Below are 18630 nucleotides of genomic sequence, written 5' to 3' on the forward strand. Positions count from 1 at the left end.
CGGCAAAGTTCCCATTTAAGTTGAGCACACAGCTACAGCTACTGAAAATTCCGAACTGTTTAAAAGCATAAAGTCAAACACTGTATTGTTACTAGTTAAAGTGTTGATTAACATTGATTGCAAGGTGGCCATTTTATAATTCTGCCCTTAATCCACATAAGAATAACAGATGTGCAAGGCACCAAGCAAGCTGTGAAGTTTCAGGCAACAGGAATATGAGGAGTGGCAAAGAGAAAATGGGGATGTAGGGTTCTGACAGTGGAGCCATAGACTGTAAATAAAAAAATGTAAAAAACAACTTTTCACATTTCAAACATGCCCTGGAGGCACCGCTGGTACCCGAATTACACTCCATGGGAGATTTTCCACTTGAGCACTCTCATGATGACACTCTATGCTTTGCGTTCAAACAAGTGATAAAAATTTATGTGGCGGCGAGGCACAGACATGCCCATATTTTTCCCTGATCAGTGGCAGGCTGTACAGAGTGAGTTGTGACACCCAGTTGCTCGTGCCTAAAAACCGTCTGGAAATGGTTTTCTAGGCGCATTATAACCCAATGGCTGGTCACATGGGCTATGAAAAAAACACTAAGCCGGATAACGATCCGATTTTATTGTCCTGGCATTTGCAAGTATGTGCGCCACTGGTACGCATCCTGCCATGAATGTCAACTGGTGAACCAACCGACTATCCCTAGAGCGCCATCCCTTTACCATTAATGGAGGTCCATTTGAGCGCATTGGTATGGACCTCATCAGGCCATTTCACGAGGAGTGCATGAGGATATTGGGATTTTTTCACGGTACACAGGATTTTCTCCCTATGAACTACTATTTGGCAGAAAACCATGGGGCAAATTGGACCTACTTGGAAAAAACTGGAGGGTCCAAGCCCCAGTAAGAATGAAATTCACTACTTCCTGGACCTGCAAGCAAAACTCCACACAGTTGGAAAGTTATCACGTGAAAATACGCTCCAGGCCCAATCAACAGTGCCTATACAACAGAGGAGCTAGGCAGAGCCAATTAACACCAGGAGAATAAGTACTTGTATTGCTCCCTGAACAAAAACTAAAAGTCATTCAGAAAGCTGATACAGCAGTACTGTCACTGGACGTGGAAAAAGTGTTTGATCGTGTTGAGCATCGATATCTCCATGAACTTCTTGCACGTTTTGGCTTTGGTCGTTATTTCTCTGATTGGATTAAAGTTTTATATAATAACTTGGCTGCATCAGTATTAACAAATTATATTATATCCAAACCTTTTAATCTTTCAAGAGGCACACGCCAAGGCTGTCCCCTTTCACCTCTTCTGTTTCTGATGGTAATTGAGCCCTTGGCTCGCGGATGATATTTTAATTTTTTTACCCCATTTAGAACAGTCACTACATCATTTGTTTAATACCAGTAGCTCTTTTAGCAAACTCTCCAGTTACAAAATTAATGAATCAAAATCTGCTAATTCTTTTCCTTAAGCATTCACCATTCAAAATAGTTAGGGATAGCTTCACTTATCTTGGTATTAGAATTACTCCTAAAATTGATGATTTAATAGAGAAAAATTATAATCCAGTGATAGAGTCAGTTTCTGAATCTATTAATAGATGGTCAATGTTACCAATTTCCATGATAGGGTGGATTAACATACTTAAAATGAATGTTCTTCCAAAATGTCTTTACCTCTTTCATTCCATTCCTCTTGGTCCTCCTACTCATTTTTTTTCAAAGATGAAAAGCATGTTCTGTAATTTCATTTGGGACAACCGAAGGGCTAGAATTCGCTTATCTTTGCTTTATCTCCCCTATGATAGAGGAGGGTTGAAACTCCCAAACCTTCAGTGGTATTATTGGGCTGCCCAACTCACTATTGCCTCTTGTTGGTTCTCACAAGAAACGCCACGGTACTGGATGAGTATGGAAAGAAAAATGTCACCCCCTCTACCACTCAATTCATATTTATTTATACACCTGCTACAAAAGATCCCAAACTGTGTATCTTTTGGTGTTTTCCCAGTAAACCATAACCTTAGCAAGGCAAACAAATCTATGGTTACCCTTTGCATGCTACAAGCCAAATATACCATAGCCAAAGCTTGGAAATCCACTATCAAACCTAGTATCAGTGTTTGGCTTGCAGGACTGTCAGACTCTCTTGCACTGGAAAAACTCACTTTCATGTTAAAGGGTAAATACCTCATCTTTGACAATATGTGGAGATCTTTTATGGTGTTCTTAGAAGGGAGGAAAGCATTGGAGGCATGTTCCCCCTGTATGTAAACCACCAACAAATGAAATTGCCAGGTATTTAATATCTGTCTGTTTGTTCTTACTTTGTCTTATTTGAAATGCTTTTCTTTAAGGGATAACCACCAGTGACTCTGAAGGATGATTTATGATTTGGACTGTGTAAAATAAAGCATGCTACTGCTCTGTTATTTGTGCCTTATTGAAGATAATCCTTACTGTGAAAGTTCTGTTTTGCACCTGTATTATTTGTTGTAGTGTGACTGTATATTTTGAAATTAATAAACACACTTGGTGAAAAAAAAAAAAAAGTAACTCAGAAAGAATTGGCAGCTATGCTCGAGATGGGGGTAATAGAAGAGACCAACAGTGCTTGTTGTAGCCCCATTGTTCTTGTAACCAAGTAGAATGGATCTATATCTTTCTGCGTGGACTACCGTAAGGTGAATGCAGTTTGACGCATATCCAATGCCCTGGGTCAAGCTCCTGGATCAGGTAGGCACTGCACCTTTTTTTTTTACCAGGCTGGATTCAATCAAAGCCTACTGGCAGATTCCCTTGTCTCCAGAGTCTAAGGAGTAAGGAGGTTGTACCAATTTGTCACACTTCCGTTCAGGTTGTTCAGGGCCCCCACCACTTTTCACCGCCTCATGGGCTGTGTGCTGCATCCACATGCTGCAGATGCTGCTGCCTACCTGGATGACATCATTATCCATAGTGACACCTGGGCGGAGCATGTGCAGCCGGTGGCCGCGGTGCTGGAGTCACTGAGGCAGGCTGGCATCACAGCCAACCCGAACGGTATCTGGGGTACCACTTGCGTGGAGGGTGCGCCCTCATGTGGATAAAACCTGACTATCACAGCCTGCCAGCGGTCCAGGTCCAAAAAAGAGATGAGGTGGTTCTTGGGCCTGGCGGGGTGGTTTATGCCGGCGTTTGCCGACCTGACCAGCTCACTGACCAATCTGACCCGAAAAGGTGCCTCAGATCCAGTCAGAGCAGTGCTAGCAGGCATTTGAGATGGTCCAAACACCTCTCTGAGGTTTCTACGTTCTTTTTTCCCTGTTAAAAGTTTTTTTTGGGTAGTTTTTCCTGACTCTTGTTGAGGGTTAGGGGAAGAGGATGTCGCCCCTTGTAAAAGCCTTATGAGACAAATTGTGATTTGTGAATATGGGCTATACAAATATTATTTGTTTGATCGATTGATTGAAACAGGTCCTCTGTGGAAACCACGTCTCCACACACACAGTGTTTCCCGCAGAAAATTAGTCAGTCAAGGTGATAAAAAAGAAATGTTGGCCTTGCCACGCAGTTACAGCAGATGATAGATGGCTTAACATATTTAACCTACAGATGCCGCTATTCCGCCTCATTGCGATGCAGCCTTATTTTAACCTACTGTCTATGCATGCGGGGATGCGGAATATTTATTTATTTATTTATTTTCGGGGGGACGTAGTCAAGGCGGGGGGCCGTTGTTGTCAAGACGGCCGCCTTAACTATAAAGCGCTGCGGAAAACCCTGACACACCTAACTTTTCTCTCCCTTTTATCTTGCAGACTAAGGTAAGGGGCGTCGACCACCTGGTACTGTACATCACCCAGAAATTGTCCGAGAGGGAGGCCAAGTACAGCACGGTAGAAAAGGAGTGCCTGGCAATCTGGTGGGCGGTCGACACTCTACGTTATTACCTCCTGGGACGCCCATTCAGCCTCTGTTCAGACCAGTGGCTCCACCACATAAAAGATACCAATGCATATTGGTATTTGGCATTACAGCCCTTCAAATTCAAGGTGAGCCATAGGCCGGGGGGCACAGATGGCTGTGGCTGACTTCCTCTCCAGTTCAGATGGGGGAGTAGTAGGTTATGCCAGACGGCTCCCCGGCCTAAGTCAGGCTGTGGAGATATGTGGTAGTGCGGTATCATCAGCGTCGGCTGCAGGAGGGACAGAGTGGGGATGTGGTTATGGGATCAGTGCCAGGGAAAAGGGTCTGACTATGCACAGATGTTCCTTGGGGTTAATTCTTTATCAGCAGTAGCCTGCTGCCTGGGAAACAGGAGTTCAGAAGGCTGTGAGACAACTGCTGACCATAGGACCAGCATGCATGTATGTGTGTGTCTGTAAAAACAAAAATAAAGATAAGAAAGGTACCTGGCGATCCTGTGTGTCACTGACGAGTGACCCACGGCTAACAGAGACCTCTGTTACAGTCACCTATTCTGTCACTTCAATTGTATTGATTTGGCTGCAACACTGTTTACCCCTGAAACTCCAAAGGTGGACTCAAACACTTCACCCACCCCTCCATGAGTGAATTTTCCTGTTTCAATGAAATATCTGTACAACCAGGCCAGAAACACGCTGACGACCGAGGTGAAAGCAGCTAAGAGGAGCTACGCTGGAAAGATCAGAATCAGACAACGATCCAACGTCAGTGTGGAGAGGCCTGCAGAACATCACAAACTACAGGAGACCATCCCCCAACACTGCAGTGAACCATGAACTGGCTGACTCTCCACAATAATCCCAATCCCCCAGGAACCCACCATCACAGGACTAAATGACTTCAGGCCTGTCGCCCTCACGTCTTTAGTCATGAAGTCCTTCAAGAGGCTGGTATTGTCGCACCTGAAGGACATCACAGAACCCCTGCTGGACCCCCTGCAGTTTGCCTACTGGGCAAACAGGTCAGCGGATGATGCTGTCAACATGGGACTGCACTACATCCTGCAACACCTCGACTCTGCAGGGACGTACGCCAGGATCCTGTGGACTTCAGTTCGGCGTTCAATAACATTGTTCCAGACATTCTCCACACTAAGCTCACCCAGCTCACTGTGCCCTCCTCCACCTGTCAGTGGATTACAAACTTCCTGACAGACAGGAAGCAGCAGATGAGGATGGGGAGCATCATATCCAGCACCCGGACTATCAGCACTGGCGCCCCCCTGGGGTGTGTGCTCTCCCCACTGCTCTCCTGCCTTTACACCAACGACTGCACCTCTAAAGACCCATCTGTTAAACTCCTGAAATTTGCAGACGACACAACGATCATCGGCCTCATCCAGGACGGTGACGAGTCTGCTTACAGACGGGAGGTTGAACGGCTGGTCCGCTGGTGTGGTCAGAACAATCTGGAGCTGAACACCCTCAAAACTGTAGAGATGACAGTGGACATTAGGAGACGCCCCCCCACTCTGCCGCCCATCACCATTACCAACAACTCTGTGACTGCTGTTGAAAACCTCAAGTTTCTGGGCTCCACAATCTCCCAGGACCTGAAGTGGGAGACCAACACAGTCACCATCATCAAAAAGGCCCAGCAGAGGTTGTTCTTCCTGCGCCAGCTCAAGACCTCAACCTCCCTTAGGAGCTGCTGTCACAATTCTACTCTGCATCATTCAGTCTGTTCTCTGCTCCTCAATCACTGTTTGGTTTGGATCGGCCACAAAACCAGAAAAGAATAGACTGCAACGGACAATAAGGACTGCAGAGAAAATTATTGGTGTCAGCCTGCCCTCCATCCAGGACCTGTACCTGACCAGAGTCAGGAAACGGGCACGTAACATCTCTGCAGACCCATCACACCCTGGATACAAACTGTTTAAACTTCTCCCCTCCGGTAGACGCTACACAACACTATACACCAAAACATCCCATTTTTTTCCCCTCAGGCTGTCTCTGTGTCAAATAGCTAAAACCGGACTAAAATATCAGTAACATCACCTGTAAAATCTGTACATACTAATATACTGTGCACACTGTATATGTATATTTATTACTTCATCCTTGCACTATGCACCATTTGCACCAACTATTTAGCTTTTTTGTACATGTATATAGCTTTTGTTATTGTCTTTTGTCCTTGTTCATCTCTATGTTTGTTTGTTGTTTTTTTAAACTGTCGTACTAAGAGAACAAAGGAAAACCGGAGTCAAATTCCTCGTGTGTGTTCACATACCTAGCAATAAAAGCGATTCTGATTCTGATTCTGATTCTATCCCTTTAACAATTCAGCAATGGCTGAATGATAGTATTCAAAAACCTAGCTGAATTAAATAATTAATTCCAAAGTGAAAGAAACAGACCAGGTGCCTCATTTATAAAACAGTGCGTAGGATTCATAATAAAAGTGTACGTGAGCACAAAAGCCGAAAATGTCATACGCAAAATAAATTCTGATTTTTAAAACCCTGCGCACACTCACCTGAATGAAATATTCACTTTATAAATCACAGTCCACCTGGAAACGTTCCTAAGTGAATCTGCCTCATATTCCGTCCTCTACACGCCCACATTCAACCATAAATGGTCAATGCAAAGCACCTCATGAATATTAAATGATCATGCTGACCAATGGGTTTCCACAGAGTCATGACATCAAGTGATGAGAAGAGGAAGCAAGACTCTCTGACACTGACATCAAGGTGTTTGTGAGTGAGGTGGAGGTGAAGAGAGATTTTATGGGACAGCAGTGATGTCACTAATAAAGAAAATACACTGATACACTGCTGCTGCTGTTAATACAGTGAGTGAGCGTGAGGATAAAAAAATCAAAGTTAAAGGTGGAGGCAAAAAAAGAATGGCTTCACACTGTCTGAATGTGAGGGAACACTTTTTATATTCTGGATTTATTTTAATCATTCAAAACTGCAGGATTATTTAATTCATAGACAGCTGTGAAGTCCCCAATCCATAAATGTAACATAATTATTTGTATATGCTTGTGTTTGTACTGGGATAGTTTGGTTCCGTCAGTCGATCTGTGTAAAACTGGACTCAGTCTAGCATCCATTCGCGTGCATCCATCACGCAGCCTACGCACAATTGTCACTGCAGTATTCATAGATTTAGAGCAATCAGACCGATTACTTCACACATCAGTCTAACCTCCACTCGAGGATATTACTGTGAAATAGAAGTTTGAAAGGGAATAGTTTTTATTTATTGTTGTGAGTGATCTTCAGTGCGCTCTGTGCGCCTCATAGCACAGTCATGTCTACTGCACGTCTACATGATGATATACGCACCGTGTAAGAAGATAATATTAAAAACTATATATGACTCGGCTCTGTAACTCTGCTGTTTAATGGAATCTGAAAATAATTTGCTGTAAGTTGTTTTATATCTTTTTCAATTGAAGGTTCGTATACAACAGTTATGTTGCGTGAGCACAACTAACGCTGTTGGTTTTAATGTTAATGACAAAGTGGATCAATAATCTGCTTCAGTTCACCACCTCACGTCTGCATCATCATTTTCCCATCTCTAAAATGTTTGTATGCATGGGTCAGAGTTAGCATGGAAGTGCGCACATTCTCCTGTCAAGTATGTTTTTATAAATTCCAACGTTTTGGAAGTGACTTAATTTCTTTGCTGCCTCTGACCAAAATGTTTTATACTTAATTGTATCAATATGCCAACCTTTCCACCAAAGTCATATGTTGAAGTCTTTTTTTAACAGTTTTATAAGCACAAAACTGAAAACAAGAACATAGCAAGATACCATACCAAGGAAGAGACCGTGCCCTACAACTATTCCAAAGTTGTCTTTCTGACATAAAATAATCAGAGACCATCAGAATAGAACAGAGATAGGTGGGGAAACACCTCAGTGAGGCAATGAAAAATGCTGCATGTTGGCACTATTTTCTGCTGTCTACTCCAACACTAACTGAAACACAGCCGTGTTTTCTATTTCTAATGTACATCTGTTAGATACAGAGGTATAAAAAAGAACTGTGCAGTGGTTGGACAGTTTGTGATCTTTGTGCTATGCTACAGTAAATACATCCAGAGTGTGTCCACTGCAGTGAAACTGATGTCAACCTTCTAACCTTAAGCTGTTACTTCAAATACGTGTTTGTTAGAGGTGAAACCACAGTATTTAATTTTCAGCCACACGATTTATCATTATTCATTATGTTTATTCTATAGTGTTTAGAAAATCCTGTCAACTCAAGGTCCATTTGGTTCAACCACTGTGTTACCAGGTAGAATGTGTTATCAACACACATCTACAACTGAACTGCAGTGTTATCAACCATTCACAAAGTAAGAGGCCTCTTCTGCTTCTGGATATATTCACAGAGTAATGATGAAGGAGATGCTATTACAGCTGTATACACATATTATGTATGCTATTCTCTCTCTCTATGTGTGTGTGTGTGTGTGTGTGTGTGTGTGTTTATTAGCCTACTTACGGGACACTGAGGACGTAGCACTGGAGGTGTTGATGATGCTACACAACACAGGCAGCAGCCACAGCGCGGTCACAAGAGACATCTTCGGAGAAAAGGCTCAGGGTCGACGGGGCGGACAGAGACGGTCTGTTGTCCTGGACACACACAGGCGAGACGCTGCTTTCTTTATCAGCAGCCAAAGCAAAGAGCAATGTCTGCCATGCGCGTATTGTCTCCTCTCTTCTCTCTCTTTTCAACCTGCCCAGCGGCACTCCAGCGGGGTTCAACCGACAACCTCCAGAAGCAGCCTGTGAGCAGAACGCGGGTGTGCTGCGGGCCGGACCTCAGGTGCATGGTCAGACAGACAGACAGACAGACGGGGGATGCTACTGCGCTGAACTGCCGGACTCATCAATACACCCCCGATCTCTGCTGCAAGATGGTACGGTCCGATACGTACAACAATGCAGGGCTCCCTGAAATGAGGAGGGGGCTGAGGGGGGTTGGGCAGAAGGGGAACGGCAAAGGAAGGTGTGAGAACCACATGAAGACAAAGATCGGTGTTCTCAGCGCAGCAGATGTCTCCATGAGGGAATAGACCTGGGTGGATTCAGAACGGAATTTCTTTTTCACAGAGGCTTCCTGTGAAAATCTCAATTAAAGAATAGGAAAAAAACATTCGATTTACATGAAGCATAAATGAAAATCAATGTGTGTTGGTTGTAGGGCTCCACAGCAGCAAGAAGGCAAGTGTGCAAATTCAGAGATGTATTTGTGCACCCTTCCACTGGGCCCGATCACAGGGTTTAAAAAGGATATTGTGATTTAAATCCAATGGTACCTGGTATACAATCGATTGTTATGTCCACATTTCCTTTACCTTTGAACTGCTAATATAATAATAAAATATATTTAGATCCCACCAATTCAGCAGATATGTTTCCAGGCTTGCATTGGTAATCTGTGGTCTGGGGGAACTTCCTGTGAAAGCCTATCAGTTTAGCAGGCATGCATAAGGGAACCCACATGCATGATGGATTTGCTATTATCCAACAGCGTGCTTAGAGAAGTGCCACCAAGTTTAATGCCTCAATCCCAGTGTGCTGGAAATTTATCTTGAGATGTGAATTAAAGAGTTACTCAGACCGGAGTTATCTTTGGGTCTTTAATAGAGCTCTGCAGAGGGTTTCACACTCAGCATGAATGCTCACAATGGAACACCTTGAATAGTGAAAGAAGAAGATTTTGATACAGTCAGGTAAACAGGAAACAAAAGTGAGAAGAGAGGTAACCGTTTCTAAGTAAAAGCATGAAAACTGAAGCCATTGTGGTTAAAACAGGAAGCTGTCTGCCCTATGTGAAAGAAGAGGTTTGCTAGCTACACAGATCATGGGCAACAAGATGATCATCATCAAGTAAGGAAGACATGAACTCTGAGGTTACATCTGCCAAGTGCATAAAAACACTCAGGACATTTGTTAGTTAACGGTAAAAAAGAAAAAAAGGTATCTGTCTAGTTTCTGTGTCAGTCATAGAACAACCCAGTCTCATCTGAAAACGTGTAATAGCTACGTTGGCCCACTAGGAAAAACGTAGACATCTCACAATTTGGCCTGTCAAATTGTGAGATGTCTACTTTTTTTGTCTTCCCATAGATTTGCATTGGCCTGTGCTCACGTCATGTGACTCTCAGGTTCCCGTTTGCGAAAATGAAAACATGGCCGACATTCCTTGCATTTTCATGTAAAAATGTCATTTTCCAACATAGTTGAAATAGTAGAAATGTGCCCTTTACTTTCACAATCTTTCACCAGTTCATGCTTATGGACTGTATCTTATTAGTTATCGTGGATGTTTTTTTGGATCATGCCAGAAAATTGTAGAACTGTAACGTTTTAATCGTCGCTATGGAGTTGCTACGGACTCTGCGATCCTGGAAACGGCGTAGTTGCGTGTTGTTTGAATCATCGTCCCTGCGTTGTGATGTTCAGTTAGCGTGAATGCTATTCCTGTTATCTGATATTACTATTTGATGATAGATTACACGTTTTATTACATTATTTCTAGCGAGAAAAGTGCCCTTTCACAATCTTCCGCCAGTTCATGCTTATGGTCTGTATCTTATTAGTTTACTTACTAACTAATAAGTCATTTTTCAGATCACGCCAGAAAAATGTAGAACTGTAACGTTTTAATCGATGCTATGGAGTTGCTACGGACTCTGCAATTCCGTAAACGGCGTAGTCGCGTGTTGTTTGAATCATCGTCCCTGCGTTGTGACATTCAGTGAGCATGAATGCTATTCCTGTTACTTGATTACCATTTAATGATAGATTAAATGAGCACTTGGACAAACTAAATGGGAATTAAAATGGCCTGTGCCCATGTCATCTCTTATGTGTTTTATTAGTTTATAGGCCTATTGTGTTTCTGATAAATTTGATGATGATGAACATGGATTATTTTTCTTATATTACATTTTTCTCTTTTTCAATAACTTTTAAGTATTTGTATTTCTACATCACAGTTGACAAGCACAATGAAAGTGTACATCAGCTCCCTATCTGATTCTTACTTAAAGTTGTTTTTATACAATAAAAATAAAGAGTAAAGAATTAAAAAAATGTGTGAAACATTCTTTACAAATAGGATGATGGTACATGGCAAGTAAAAATAGTACTAAAATATAACTGTATAACTGGGCAAAAACACAAACTGTATGTATAAGGGCTAAAGGGTAAATAAATTATATTATAAAAATAAAATTAAAGGTTTCAGCATTTCACACAATCACACAAGGCTTTGGGGTTTTAATGTATTTTTAATGTATAATATATACAGAACAAATTGCAACATTCCAAAAATACAAAGTTAACAACAAGTTTAAATATAAATAATATTATTAATATATATGTATATATATATTGCTTATCATTATATATATATAGATAGATAGATAGATAGATAGATAGATTACTTTATTCATCCCCGGAGGGAAATTAAGTCGTCATAGCAGCTCGTATATCAGAACACAACAAAACACAATACAATAGAACAAAACAAAACATTGAGGTAGAAAGAACAAAAACAGAAACACAAGATGAATAGGCAGACAAGTAGTGCAGTGGCAATATGATGGTAATAGTACTGATGATATGATGGTAATCTTATTGTTAGACTGTATATAAGAATAGTAGTACAGTATAGATATATATATATATATATATATATATATATATATATATATAGTATACAATATAACATAATATATATTTATATAGATAGTAATTATACCAATATAATAGCAGTATATAGTAATAATGGCAGCAACAGTATATATAATAATAATAATAATAGTAATAGTAGTAGTAATAATATAATAATAATAACATGTACACATGTATAAATATGTGTATATAGACCTATATATACGAAGAATATACAGAGAATATACAGAGTATGATATAATATGATATGATATATAGTATATAGTAGGGTATAAATATAAGTACTTGACTATACAATATACTATCAGTGTAAGAATATGTAGACTGGGTGTGCAAAAGACAATATTATTGTATAAAATGGTCTGTAATATCAAAATGGTTTAATTAACACATATCACAGAAGTAAATGTTCCAGTATATGGGGCGTAGTGTAGTGCAGGGTACATGGTGCAAGGGTGACAGGTATATTAGTGCAGTTCTGTGATGGTGGCTCTGACAGAGGTAGATGAGTTGTAGAGTCTTATTGCGGTTGGAATGAACGATTTCCTGTATCGCTCCTTAGAGCAGCGGGGTTGGATGAGCCTGTGGCTGAAGCTGCTCTTTAGCTATATATATATATATATATATATATATATATATATATATATATATATATATAATGATAAGCAATATTAAGAAACACAAAAACAGATGCTCTAGAACAATAGTACCCTATAGTTAACACATAACACTCAACATTTTCTGGTACATTTGTGTGTGTGTGTTGTGTGTGTTGTGTGTATACATGTCAGCTTCTGGTGTATTGTTTTTCCACCCACTGCAAGGGCCACATCTTCCCACTGCAATTAAACGAGAAGAATTTATTTTGGTACATTAGAAATGAATGTAACATAACATAACATTTCATACAATATACATCTTGTTACGAAACATAATTGTCATATTGCATACTACTAATTCAACCAAATTGTTAATCTATATCATTCATTCATGTAAGTTAAATCATAAACCATCCTTAATTTTAGAAAACGAAATCAAGCTTCATTATACACTCCAAAAATAGGGAAGTTCTCATAACCTAGAATGTATGTGTATAGGGAAGACCCTACAGAGGCCCCTTCCTCCCCGCAGGCCCTACACAGTACCTTGTAAAGCTATTTGTGGTTCTTGTAAGTTTTCTTGTACCATTGCATTATTTGTTTATATTGTAGCGTCCCTCAATGATGAGCTAGGCGTCCAGTCGCTTAGCTCATCATTGGGGGACGCTGCAATGTAACACCTTTATATACAGTCTATGGTACCAACCATTTATTCACAACCCAAGTAACAATGGCTATCGTGGGCCGTAGCCTGCGCCAAAACAAATAAAACATCAGTAAATGAATAGCATTCAATTCGCTGTATTGACGGAATCTCCACGTTTGCGCTCTCTCGGTATTCGTACTGTAAACAGACATTACAATATAAAAAAATCCCAGAAGAAACTTCTTACCTGAAACTCTTCCAAAAGTGCATCCGCAAGGAATAAGACATCGTCGTCTTCCAAGTGGCCCATGCTCATCACATTGCTTTGTCTTAAATGGACCGGACAGTCCAGGTGCGGCGGTATTTATTAAGCGTCAAATCCGCCCATGCATGCGCAATCGGGCCCGGCTCGTCATGACTGTGGTTACGTAATTTCCGGGATCGCAGAGTCTATAGCAACTCCATAGCGACGATTAAAACGTTACAGTTCTACAATTTTCTGGCCTGATCCGAAAAAATATCCACGATAACTAATAAGATACAGTCCATAAGCATGAACTGGTGGAAGATTGTGAAAGTAAAGGGCACATTTCTCACTAGAAATGTTACCAAAAGTCATTTTAATGCCCAAACTATGTTGGAAAATGACATTTTTATCTGAAAATACAAGGAATGTCGGCCATGTTTTCGCAGACGGGAACCTGAAAGTAAATACTTCACGGACAAAATGACAATGTTCTGTGGTTTCACTGAAAAGGTAAAAAGCTGGCTCTGTGACGCCGGTCATACACATGTTGAGCCAACTAAAGATGATCCTGATGATCAATGTGTTGCTGATGGAATAAACCCTGAAGATAGTGCCTCCAATGTTTCAAGTGTAAAAACAAGCTCTGTAAAATCACATTCCCGGCTATCACGGAGTTCCTCGACATCATCTGCTCGCATTAAAGCTGAGGCCAATAAGGCAGCGCTTGTGGAGCGCATCGCTGCACAAAAAAGGAAACATCAAATATAAGCGCAACAGGAAAAACTGAGGAGAGAAAAGGAGCAACTTGAGCTTGAAACGGAGATGGCAGCAACACAGGCAAAGCTTCAAGTCTTGGAAAGCAGTTCATCGCAGTGTGGCTCAAAACGTTCAAACGGCATGAACTCTTTTGAAAGGAACAAATCTCGTGGCGCGAGTGACTTAAATCCCCATGCCAACGTTTTTGTTCAAAGTAAAATGGATAAAAAAGATCATGTTTTTGGTTTGTCTGCTCCTGTACCCGAACCACCAGTTGTCAAGCCTAAACAAAGACCGATGAAACAAATGGATGAAATTACTTTAATGACTGATGCTCCAGTTCATGTGATGCAAACTGTAAATGGAACTCAAATGGGACATGCTCACCATCAGACCCAAACTCTGACTGACAGTTATCAAAATGACATTGTAAACATTATGCAAAGACAAAATGACATCAGTGCTTTGCTTGTCCAACAAAATCTGTGCTCTGTCCTGCCATCTAGAAATATCCCTGTGTTTGATGGAGACCCTCTTCAATACAGGCCTTTCATCAGAGCTTTTGAAAAGGAGGAGAAAACAGACAATTGGAGTGATTGTTTACATTTTCTTGAACAGTTTGGAAATGAACACAAAATTGCAGCTGCATACATGGAAAAAATACTTAACTGGACACCTGTTAAAAGCAAGGACATTCAAGGGTTGCAATCATTCTCGTTGTTTCTTCGTGGCTGCTCAAATTTAAAAGAGCAGCTGATGCACATGAAAGAATTGGATTTACCATCTAACATGGGGAAAATCATTTTGAAACATCCTTATAAATTAAGGGAAAAATGGAGAAATGTTGCTTGTGATCTGGAAGAACGAAGGGGTAACAGAGCAATGTCCGCTGATCTTGTTGGTTTTATTGAAAGACAAGATTGCTTCAGATACAGTTTTTGGCAACATTCAAGAGCTTACCAACTCCAAAGCTTCCACTGCCAGTCACTTCAAACAAAGGAAAAAGGGAAGTAGCTTTGCCACCAATGTCACTGCAGTACAGGAAGGAGTCATAACTCAACATACAGGAAACAGGACCAAGCCCTCCACTCTCAACTGTCTGTTCTGTTCACAAAGTAATCATTCAATGGATCAATGTTCACTGTTTAAAATGAAAGTACACAGCGACAAGATTAATTTGATCAAAGAAAAAGGACTCTGTTTTGGTTGCCTGAAAGTAGGCCACACAAGCAAAGACTACAGGAGTTGTTTGGACTGCAACGTGTGTCACCAAAAGCACCCAAGTGTACTTCATATAGAAAGGCAGGATAAAGGAACACCCTCTGATCAACAGACTGTGAGCTCTTCAAATGTTTTACCTGCAGTGTTTCAGAGCTGTGGCCATATTGGGGCCGGTCACAAAGATGCCTCTATTTTTTCTATTGTTGCAGTCAAAGTCAAGAGTCAGAGGAGTAACAAAACTGTGCAGACATATGCTTTTTTGGATCCTGGGAGTTCAGGAACATTATGTACAGAGAACTTGGCAAGAAAGCTGAACTTGAGGGGTAAAAGTATTCTGTTAAGAACAATGGGTCAAAAGAAGATTGTGAATGCCACAAGCCCCTTTTACAAATGTTGGAGTTTACTATTTAGGGCCCATCGATGTTAAAAGAGGCAGAAGTCTTCTAAAAAGGTATGGAGTGCTTTGCACCTGTCTCACTAGTCGTGCTGTGCATTTGGAGGTGGCATATACGCTTGATACAGATTCCTGTATAAATGCTGTTCGGAGGTTCATCTGTAGACGAGGCCCAGTCTCCACTCTCAGGTCTGATAACGGCTTTGGTCCAGGATGGCATGAAATGGAACTTTAACACACCAGCAGCTTCCCATCATGGTGGTGTTTGGGAGCGCCTGATTCACTCAGTGAAAAGTGTTCTATCTTCAGTTCTCAAACAGCAAATTCTGGATGATGAAGGGCTCCAAACTGTTTTCTGTGAGGCTGAGGCCATATTGAATGACAGACCCATCACAAAGGTCTCTGATGATCCAGATGACCTGGAGGCGCTCACACCTAATCACATTCTGATGTTAAAGGGCAAGCCAATCATGCCACCAGGACTGTTTGATCACAGTGATCTGTACATCAGGAAAAGATGGAAGCAAATACAATACATGGCAGAACTCTTTTGGAAGAGATGGATTTATGAATACCTACCAATGATGCAAGAGAGACAGAAATGGACAAGACCAAGGAGAAGTCTCATTCCTGGAGACATGGTCCTTATTGCAGATGCTGCAGCTCCAAGAGGATCTTGGCTGATGGGGAAAATCTTGGATGTGAGAGCAGGCGCAAAGGGCCTGGTGCGCTCTGTGCGCCTTCGGACCAGGACCAGCATTTTGGAGAGGCCTGTGACGAAGCTTATTCTCTCTTATTTTCTCTCTTTCTCTCTTATTTTCTCTCTCTCTTACTTCCTCCCTCTCTCTTATTGTTGTTGCAGGTTCATCACAAAGAAGAAAGTGAACTGAAGCTAATGTATGACTTGCCATGTCTAGTTATAGGTAGGGTTGAGGGAATAGCTCCTTTGAGAAATTAAAGTAATTGTGATTTAATGCACAATTAGGGGCCGGAGTGTTGGAGCTATTTGTTTATTGTTAGTATTTAGTGTTGGTTCGTTTAGTATTTAGTTTAGTTAGTATTTAGATTTGATTATTCTGAAGCAATTTATTTGATTTCATTGTGATTAGATTTCTGTTAGTATTTTGTTCTATTATTTGTTTAGGTTAGGTGTTTTTTGGTGTTTATTATTTGTGTTTTGTTTCATTTGTGCACGTTAAGGATTATATCTAGGATCACGGTATTGGACCAGCATGCACCGGGGTGGGCATATGGTTTCTACCGGAGCGGGAGAGGCACGGAGGAATTTTCTTTGTTATTGTTTGCTCACTTTTCTGGTCAAATAAACTACAGTTTTCTACTGAAATTGGATACTTGTTTGGACATTTGTTTTTCCCATCCGCATACACCACAACCCATGGTGCAACAGTGGCCCTTTGATTTTTGTAATTGAAAGGTTTGATTTGAAACTTTTATTTGTTTTGACAAACGGCTACTACAGGTTCAATTCCCTGACTCTCCTCACATTAAATTCCAAAACTTAACTGAATTTGAAACAGTTTGCTAAAACATATATCAGTTTATTCACAATGACATTTATTGTTACCGGTATTATGAACAGACTTGTGTTGACCACAATATAAAAGTCACTGCAGTAGATACATTTTCTCTGGTAATTTTGCGTCACTTACACTTTCTTAATTTAAATTTAGATTATTTTCTGTTATGTTCAAGATGTGTTTAGACCCCAGCACAGAGACAGAACACAGCACGAGTCAGAATGGAAAGTTCAAGGGTGTTTATTGTCCGATCAAAAAGGTGGCATGAGGAACTGGAGAGTGAATGATTCGCTCGCAGATTGCAGACAGCAAGGATCTCATCCTGGAATAACCAATATTCCACAGGTCACAATCAATAACCTGATCAACTCATATGCAAAGGAAATGGAAATGTGTTGCACTGCTTCAGGCAAATGGTGGTCATACCAAATACTGGAAACTGTAGTTCAGTGCCTAATACAGGCCTTTCTTCAAAATTAACTGCACATTTTAGAGAGGTCTTTTATTGTGACCAGTCCAAGGCACATCAATGATTATGCTTTAAAATGAGCATATTTTGTTGTATCACACCTGTCTGGTGAACAGATTATCTTGGGTAAGGTGAGTTGCTGACTTACACTGATTTTAAAAATGTCTGAACAAATTTGAGAGAACTGAGCCTTTTGTTTGCATAGAAGAAATCTTACATTATTTACTTCCAGTCATTAAAAGTGGCATTAACAAAATTATTAAAGGTCCAGTGTGTAAGATTTAGGTGAAAAAGATCTATTGGCAGATATTTACTGTAGAATAATCCTCATGATGTTTTCACAGTTAGTTTCATCTAAATTGTATGAATTGTAGTTTTCTTTACCCCCTTTATATTTAAATACTTTATATTTACATCGAGGGGACCCTCTCTACCAAGGCCGCCATGTTTTTTTACATTAGTCCAGACTGGACAAACTAAACACCTTTTGAGTTTGAAGGCTACCACAGGTTCTCTTTCATGTTTGGAAGGGGTTGGGTAAGGTGGGTTTTCAGCTGCAACATACAAATTCACCACTAGATGTCACTAAATTCTACACGCTTTACGTTTAAATCAGGGATGTCCAAACTACGGCCCTCAGTAAATTGTCTGTATTTATATAGTACCTTTTTTTGATGACCACTCAAAGCACTTGACAGTACAATAAAAGCTGTGATTAATAAAAACTACAGACAAAATAATAAAATACATGTATTTTGTATGGATGTAGCAAACTTTATCCCACCACTCATTGCACTGGTTAAGTTTACAGCACGAGAGAAGATCAATTCTAAATTAAAATGGCTGTAGTAAAGATATGATCAAATTCTTATGGTAAAAGAAGTGATTTTAAATATAAATGAGCACACAAAATGATCGATAATTTAATCATATTGGGGCTGGGTGAAATAGACAAAATTAATATTTCACTACCACTATTATTTGCCAATTTTCCAGGAAAAGGCACCTGACCTGATAAGGGCACCAGGAAATAGGGGAGAAATTATCCAAAATCGTTGGCTGACTTGGGTAAGCAGAAAACGGGGTTGAGGATGATCAGAA

The 18630-nt window shown here is 40.6% G+C and overlaps 1 protein-coding gene across 1 annotated transcript in view; it reads right to left on the reverse strand.

Annotated features, from left to right (window-relative positions):
* The window catches only part of cntnap2b (contactin associated protein 2b), a 37316-nt gene extending 27740 nt beyond the window's left edge, over positions 1-9576 (reverse strand). The window contains exon 1 of the mRNA XM_020113506.2: positions 8454-9576. Within this exon, the coding sequence (XP_019969065.1) occupies positions 8454-8535 (82 nt within the window). The 5' untranslated portion in view covers positions 8536-9576. The remainder of the gene's footprint in view (positions 1-8453) is intronic.
* Positions 9577-18630: the final 9054 nt, after the last annotated feature.

Source organism: Paralichthys olivaceus, chromosome 16 (assembly GCF_024713975.1).
Source record: "Paralichthys olivaceus isolate ysfri-2021 chromosome 16, ASM2471397v2, whole genome shotgun sequence".
In the NCBI taxonomy this organism is placed as follows: domain Eukaryota; kingdom Metazoa; phylum Chordata; class Actinopteri; order Pleuronectiformes; family Paralichthyidae; genus Paralichthys; species Paralichthys olivaceus.